The 8,727-nt window shown below is 31.0% G+C and overlaps 1 protein-coding gene across 1 annotated transcript; it reads right to left on the bottom strand.

The window, feature by feature from the left end:
- Positions 1-2,361: 2,361 nt before the first annotated feature.
- On the bottom strand, positions 2,362-6,381 carry LOC131647942 (transcription repressor KAN1-like). Its single transcript, XM_058917752.1, has 7 exons — positions 6,031-6,381; positions 4,642-5,071; positions 4,230-4,306; positions 4,080-4,116; positions 3,817-3,964; positions 3,247-3,526; positions 2,362-3,150 (listed from the first exon to the last, which is right to left on the bottom strand). The coding sequence occupies exons 2-7, from the start codon at positions 5,024-5,026 to the stop codon at positions 2,971-2,973; spliced, it is 1,107 nt and encodes a 368-aa protein (XP_058773735.1). The 5' UTR covers positions 5,027-5,071; positions 6,031-6,381; the 3' UTR covers positions 2,362-2,970.
- Between the last annotated feature and the right edge of the window lie 2,346 nt (positions 6,382-8,727).

Raw genomic sequence — 8,727 nt, forward strand, 5'->3', positions numbered from 1 at the left:
TGTGGCTTCTGTCAAGGTTAGGTCGGAACGTAAGCCCTTTCAGGTCGACACATACTGAAACCTTAGTTTTATGTGTCGACACATACAACCTTCAGGTCAACACATGCACATTATGATCCGGTACATATTGAAAGAAATTCTTTTATGTGTTGGCACATACGTCAAACAGGTCGACATATATACTTGTTTAAATAAGGCTGTAGCTTCTATTTTGTTTTGGTCGACATGCAGACATCTTCAGACCGGCACATGCTCTTACTTTCAATACCATGTGTCGGGACATGTATCGAACAGGACGACATATACTATTTGTTGGGTCAATTTCTTTTAATTCTATTAATTATGAATTTCCTCCTTTTGCCACTAAACTTCCACAACTATAAATATTTCATTCATTTATCATTTCAAGTTGATCAAACCATAATTTTTTTTATTGCTCTTTATCTTCAACATTGAACCTATGCATACACACTGGCAAGTCCCACATAATCATCTTTTGTTGGGGTGTCATCTAGACTCAGTTGATAAAGTTCAATTTAGGTTGTCTATAATCTAAGATTGGAGTTGAGAATCAAGGGGGTTTTATTCGGAAACACCGCGGGTTAATCCTCCAAGATCTTTAGTAGATTTGGGGGTTTTCGTGCAAGACGGTCCAAGAAGAAATCTAAACCCAGTGAAAGCTTTAGAGATAAATCACACAAAGGAGTAGCGTGAGAACGGAAGATTGAATTGGGAGTCTTGTGTTGCAATAGGTACAATTGATCATGCGTAAAATCTTTGGAGATAAAGAACTCCAAGGAGTAGCAATAGTCGAATAGTCAATTGGTAGCTATTGTGTCTTGGTCTTGCTCAAGATTAAAATAAGAGAAATGGTTAAATCAATATTATACAGTTGTATTTGTAGGTCGCTCTTGGAACACTTCTCTTGTAATCAACTTTTTACATAGTCATAAACTTTCCTAATTCTGATATTTGGAATTAGGGGCAGACGTACCCACACGCGAGGACGACGTGAGGAATTTCCTTAAAAAATCCTCGTCTCCCCCACTCTCTCTCTCTCTCTCTTTCTTATCTCCTTACTCGCTTTAATTCAATTACTCAATTTATCGAATATCATTGTTTAAATGATCGAATCGCAAGAATTTTTCTGCAACTATTTTTGTTAAGGTAGTGTGTTGATCAGCTTATAATCACTTTGATTATAAGCAGCTTTCGTACCAACACAACTCAATTGAAAAATTCTGAAAAACTCGTTCGCACACCAAGTGTTCGATAAATTGTGCAACCTATTATTTTTACTTGTTAGTATTGGAAATAGCATTGTTGCAACTTTGTTTAAAAGAATAATTGATTCACACTTGATTATAGTAAAGAAATTCATCTTATTGGGTTAATTTATTCCATACACTTATTGCATATCCGACTTCTAACAGTTTGGTTCGTATAGACGACCTGTTCAATCTATAGAGATATCTTTAGCTTGTACTATTTTTCAATAAATTTTCAAAACCAGAATTTTAATTGGTGCATTTTATATTGGTGATCTATTCGCCCCCTCTAGATACATTGTTGTCGTCTAACAAGTGACATCAAAATCCCGGTTCATTCCGTGCTTTGAAATTCTTATTAGAAAATGGCACACAGATCAAATAGGGATATAAAAGAGCTCCAGTTTTTACGGGAGAAAACTATAGCTATTGGAAAGCTTGTATGCAAATTCATGTGAATTCATTTGAAAAAGGTGTGTGGGATGCCATTCAAAATAGCCCTACACCAATAACACATCTTGTTGATGGTGTTGTCTTACCTAAGCCCAAAGCATTATGGAATGAGAAAGATAATAAGAAGTGGTCACACGATTGGAAAGCAAAAAATATCATTGTACCCGTTCTTGGAGTTGATGAGTTTTATCGCATTTCCCATTGTGAAACCGCGAGGAAATGTGGGACGCTCTAAAAGTTACATATGAAGGAACTAATAAGGTCAAACAATCTCGAATTAATACACTCAATCAAGAGTTTGAACTCTTTCGCTTGAAGCATGGTGAAACCGTTGCTCAAATGCAAAAGCGGTTCTCACATCTTATTAATCGTTTAAACTTGCTAGGTAATTGATAAGTTTCAAAATGTCGTTATTTTGATTATATATTTGTGGCGTTTATCGATTCATTCTTTCCGTTTTTGTAATAAAATCCAAACTTTTGTATAAATATATGTATGTGCACAAAAACGAACTGACATATATTATTAGAGTTCGTATCATCGAGTTACTCACATAAATATTTTAAATTTAAATCAAAATTTAATAAAAATATTAGTTAATATTTTGACGCATGTGTATACTGAGAAAAGCGGATAAATGAGCACTCCCGTGTCCGTTTAAACGCTGGTCATTATATAATGAGATTAACATTAAATCTTCTAGAATTTTGCCTTGTATGAAGAAATGTAGTACTTCATGGGTCACGTCTTTCCCAATTATATCCATAAGTTTGATTAAAATGACCACTAAAACCATCTGGTCCTGAGGCTCCATCACCATTCATGTCAAAAACTGTATTATCCCAACTCACCATTTTTTAAATTAAGTCTTCTGTAAGTCAGTTAAAATTACCATTATTTAAAATAATGAATTAAAGGAACCTTTCAAGTGTCTCAAAGCTACTACATGTTGAGTCAATGAAAATTAATTGTGGCATTGTTTGTAATCCATAAGTAAACATAATCCAAATTGAAACAACAATAGCTAAATTAATTTGTTCAAAAATTCACAAAATGTTCTTGCATGCATAAATGTGGTCTGATAAAGCTAGTACTTAAAAGATCTCACTCCAATGCCCTAATTGACATGGTCAGATCTTAAGTACTCAGCCCAAATGACTTGTTGGTGTACAATTTTGCAAACACATTCAAACTCCCAACCTATTTATGGTTTTCATCACTTTGAATACGAGGAAAAGGAAGAGAACAACTAAAGAGAGAGAAAGGTGGGTATTTCTTCTTTGTCCGCTGGTTTCATATTTATCTGATTCTTAACGCTAATATCTGAGTCTCGACTTAACTTTAGTTCTAAGAAACTTGGTGTATACTCTTTCTTTGATACTTGAGTTTGGTGTTTGAATTCTTGCATTTGATCCTTTTTATCATGTACCTAATTTAATAGAAATAACATTTTTTTTTAACTAATGCAATATATAACTACCAAAATAAGAGCATGCAAAAAAAAAAATTAATGTAATTTTATTACCTTAGTGAAGACAGGATTCCATGAAAATTGCTGTGCACTATGATCATCTCGAAACAAGCTTTTAATTTCATGATTTTCACTTCCTTGTAATCGAGGAGGCCATTTCTTTTCTTCAGGTAGTATTTGATTTATTTGAGTAGAATTTATAGCTCCATTACTATTTCTTGTTATTGCATCTTTAACATCAAATATATGTGAACTTGTCTTATATAAATCTTTGTCCCACATTGAACTTGATCTTAAGATCACATGATTATTGAAAAGCCCATTCTGATGAAACCTATAAATTAATAAAAATATTAAATAATTATTTATCATAAATAATTTCATTCATGCTTTAAATATCCACTAATAATAATTATTTTAAAATGTAAAAAATTGTTTTATTGTAATTTTTAGATAACTTTTAAAGTGTAGAAATATTTTACACATGCATCAATAATGTGTTTTCTATTACATCCATCATTTAATGCACATATAACTTATTTATATTGATTGTGTATAAAAAAAATTAATGTAATTGTGATTATTTTTTGAACATAAAAATAATATTAATATGTATTATATTACCTTGAAGTGCTATGAGCTTTGATTTCATTATATGGGTGATAATAGTTGTTATTATTAACACCAAAGTGTCCTTGAACATTAAATCTTCCATACATATCCAAAATGTGATGATGCTTTCCTTGCATCTCCCTATTTTTCTGGGATAAAACTGAAATAAAATAAAATGAATATATAATCATGCATTTACGCAAAACCCTTGGAAACATCAAATAGTCATGAACTTGCTAAAAAAATTTAAGGCTCTGAAATATATATTTAATTACCTTGGCCAGACTCATCAAGTTTTTTACTCCTATACATCTGAACATCCAAAAAAGACATAATTAAAATGAACAATTAATCAAGCAACAAAGTAAACTAAATTTTAAAGTATTTTGTGAATAAATTAACTTCTAACCATGAATATATATTACCTGCAAATGACTCTTCACGTGTGCAATGCTAAGTCCTCTCACATTCATCAATTGGAGAACCAACTTGGGTGTTGCTCCTATACCAAATTTTGTAAATAAAAAGTTAATGAAAATGCTCAAAATAAATACCTTTTCTTAAGCATCAAAGAATGATACACCTCTATACTATATATAGAATGAAGTATAATAGTACTGTAGTTCATAAAAACAAAGAATCACACCAGAAAAAATAGTTGAGGTAAGGATCTAAAAATAGCAAGTAGATGAAACCTAAAAATATGAGTTGAAATATTGAAGAAGATTAAGGGTTCGATTCTGCTGCTAACAAATTTTTTCATCTGGTAACAATAGAATCGAATCCTTAACATATTATGTAAATTTATGTATTAAGAGTAAAGTAAGTGATACTTACTTTCTTGCCCTCCAAGCCTCTCAACAGCATGCACAAAAGATAAATGAAGATCAGGAGTCCAACGAAGCCTAGGCATTTTCGACCTAACATATTGTCTAACCGTACTTCCACGCCCTTTCCTTTCTTGATCACTTGAATTATGATCATTGCTACTTAAAGTACCTTCTTGTGATGATATCTCTTTGTTGTTGCTTATCTCACCACTATTAGGGCCTTCATCACTTACAAGTAGTATCACATGATCATCATCTCCATCATTCACCGCTTCTTCGTTTAAGTCGAAGAACGAACGTTTTCTTCGACTTGGTGAAGAGGGTTTCGCTCCGATTTCGTTGTTACCTTCATTCTTGATGTCTTCATTAGATATGTGAATTATCTCTTCCATTTATGATCTATTTTCTTCTTCTATCAAAAATTACTTTGTTGTTTCCTAGTAGACATAAAAATTGCATCAAACATAGAAGTTTGCACTTGTTCAATATAATTATTGCCATATATGAAACCAAGATATGTTTCTTAAATAAATGGACAAAAACAACTGAATTTTTTAATAGTGAAACGAGGTTATGCTTTAGAAGGATTCATGTTTTGTTAAACTACATTTGTACCAAAAATTTTAATAAACTACATGTGTGCTTCTTCCTAGGTCTTGGAATTCCACACTCACCTATCTATCTACCAACAATTTGAAAATTATTAATTTGAAGAGTGTATTACACCTAAAGAATACTCTCTTTCTAACAAAATATATATGTATCTAATTCAAATTTAGAGCATATATATGAACTTTTTGTTTATATTTTTTGTTCTCAATAAAATCAAGTGAATTATGTGTGATCTATATAAAAAGTTTCAATTCTTTCCATGAATGTTAATAATGATATTCTTTTTGTTATATTTTTTATAAAATAAAATAAAATTATTTTTGCTAATTATTTTTTTGATTGTGAAAATTAAGGGTGTGGATTGGGGGATACTATAGAAGATGGAAAACAATGGTCTAACTCTCACATCCATAGTTTTCATTGTGAAAGTTAATTTTGAAGTTGTGATTTGTATAGAGATTGAAGTATCACTTGTATTCTCTTAAATAAAATTTGTATATGTATCTAAAAACATTCTATAAAGCAATTTGTATTCTAATTTGTTTCTAAATTGATCAAGAGACTAGATCCAAAAATAGTAAAATTAAGACTCAAAGTCAAATGCAAAAACTTTCTTTCCAAAAAAGGACATCTATGAGAGAGAGAGAGAGAGAGAGAGAGAGAGAGAGAGAGAGAGAGAGAGAGAGAGAGAGAGAGAGAGAGAGAGAGAGAGAGAGAGAGAGAGAGAGAGAGAGAGAGAGAGAGAGAGAGAGAGAGAGAGAGAGAGAGAGAGAGATGTACAAACCATTGGTGAGGGTGAAGCTTAACAACTCTCTTCCAAGATAGCCCCCTCAAACCTCAAATGAATATAGGAAAAAGATCCTATTAGCCAACCCTTGTTTCCAAGATCCAATTAAAGCCAATTATTTCTTTGGAGAATCAACTTTACAACTGACTTGAAGCAAAAGAAGGTAAACCTAACTCATGTTTGTTGATCCAAATGTATCTATTGGTGATGGAAGAAAGAAAAGAAAGAGAGAAAAAACCCTAGTTCTTGGTTATGAGATTTCTTTTCATTTGTGTTTGAGCAATGGAAGTAGCTAGCTGGTTTTGGAATGTAAGGAAAATAATTAAAGCTTAAAATACCATAGGCACATCAAATATTCTCACAAATGGTACTATATTCAAAAATCATAAAATATTCTTTATGTAGAAGACAATGGTCGGATATTAAACCACTTGTATATTTAAATTTCTAATTTAATTCATTTTCATTAATTGATTTATTCAACTATATTATATACACAATGCAAAAATATATCAATAAAAGTGAAAATAATATTTTATCAAAATATCATTATTAAATAATATATTTATTATTATTATTATTATTATTATTATTATTATTATTATTATTATTATTATTATTATTATTATTATTATTATTATTATTATTATTATTATTATTATTACAACTGCATAACAGAAGTTATTGATTTAAGAAAGGATGTAGAAGTATTAATTAAAAGATATAATTTAAAAAATTATTATTATTAGTTTAAAAATGTAAATTATTTCAGAATAATTTTTGTTTTAAATAAATGGATTATTGTGGAAAGTAGGGAATATTATTTTTGAAATATTTGATTAAGTAAGTAGCTAGCTAGGTAGCTAAGAATTAACAACAAAATAGATCAAATACACACGTATGACCCTTATCTTGGACTATTGAGAATCATGTGATTTTCTTAGCTTTTTTTTATCTTTCCAAATTTTCTTTGACAACTTTTCTTTTTCTCCGTGATAATCTTAATTCTTTACTAATAGTATTAGTTGACCTCTGTTACTGATAGCTCCCATTTATTTTTTATTTTATAAAAAAAATTATCTTAAATTATGCCATATATACTATAATTATATCAAATTAGACCAAGACTTGTAAGTCCACAAATACACATCACGCTCACAACTTTTACTTTTGCATCTCAAATAATGCATGCGGAAAAGTTTCTTTTCATACTGTGAAATGATAAATGAGAATATGAAGTTGCAAAAATTTGTTTGAACATATGAGAATAATAAATATGTATAGGTGGTTTATATATAATATGGATCTGCAGTGAACATGGATTTTACTATGAAACACATTTGATCTACTGATAACCTCGAAAAGTTCGTGTCAGTATGTTTTAACTTTTATAATAACGGGGACAAGCGCAATGATAGGGGTAAAGAAATGTATAGGGTTTTAAGCATTTGTCTTATATGCTTCTTTTATCGCCTTAAATTAATTACTTTAACTTTGAGTTAATGATTATTATTTTTTTATCTCAGAAAATGTTCCATTAGTTTGTGTCATAGTATGATGGTCATATAAGCTAAGGCCAAATGATTTTAATTTATCCTTTTTGAAAAGGTTCTTGAATTTGTTTAAAGTTAACATATGGATTATGTTTAATTAATTTCATCATTTTGCATCTTTATCTCGTAGTTTTGCTTCATATTTTGTGACTTTAATCCCCAATGTTAATTATCCTCCTCATTCGGGAGATTTAACGTTTATCACTCCGGAGGGATCTTTGTACAAATTGGTGATTAAAGTGTTGTTGGCCATTAGACTCGGATCTGTGATGGACAAGTTTATATCTCCTAATCAATCAGCTTTTCTTAGGGGGAGAATATTGGTTGATGGAGTGGCGACAATCAATGAGGTGGTCGACTTGGCCATGAGATCTAAGAGAGTTTGCCTCATTCTTAAGGTGGACTTTGAGAAAAACGTCTGATTTAGTTACTTCGAACTTTCTGGATTACATGCTTATCAAGTTCGGGCTTAGTGAGAAATGGAAATATTGGATGAGAGCTTGTGTTTTTGTTGATAATCTGGTGGTGTTGGCAAATGGATGTCTTACTCAAGAGAACAACATCCAAATGGAGATGAAATAAGGGGATCATCTAGCTCGTATTCTTTTCTTTCAAGTAGTCGAGGGGCTTAGTGGGATAGTCTCCAGGACAGAGGAGATTGGTCTTTACTCTGGGATCCAAGTGGGTTCATCAAGGTTAGTGGTGTCTTATCTACAGTATGTCGGGGATACTCGTCTGGTAGTTAACCCTGCTCTAGAGAATTTGTGGTTATAGTATTCCACTAAACGTGTCAAATTTGTTGTTGAACTTGAAAACTAGTCAAGAGCTTAGCTAATAGCTCTCTACAATGATTCCATTATCATCAAGAAATTGTACTAAGGAATAAACTTTGTCTCTCAGTTGTGGAATCCTTAATTACTCCAAGGAGCATTAAGTACAATGTGTGGGGATGTTGATTCATTGACTTACCAAATATATAAAATAAATCAATGTAAAGTAGATAAAAATGGGCTAAATATCTTGAATTAATTGATTGTGTTTCGAAATGATTACATAGTCATGTATTTATAGGAAAACATTAACCTTATTGGTCATATACAAAGTCTAGTTGTGATTGGTTATTTACATGTGTAGTACAAGA

This window comes from Vicia villosa, linkage group LG2 (genome assembly GCF_029867415.1).
Source record: "Vicia villosa cultivar HV-30 ecotype Madison, WI linkage group LG2, Vvil1.0, whole genome shotgun sequence".
NCBI classification, from domain to species: domain Eukaryota; kingdom Viridiplantae; phylum Streptophyta; class Magnoliopsida; order Fabales; family Fabaceae; genus Vicia; species Vicia villosa.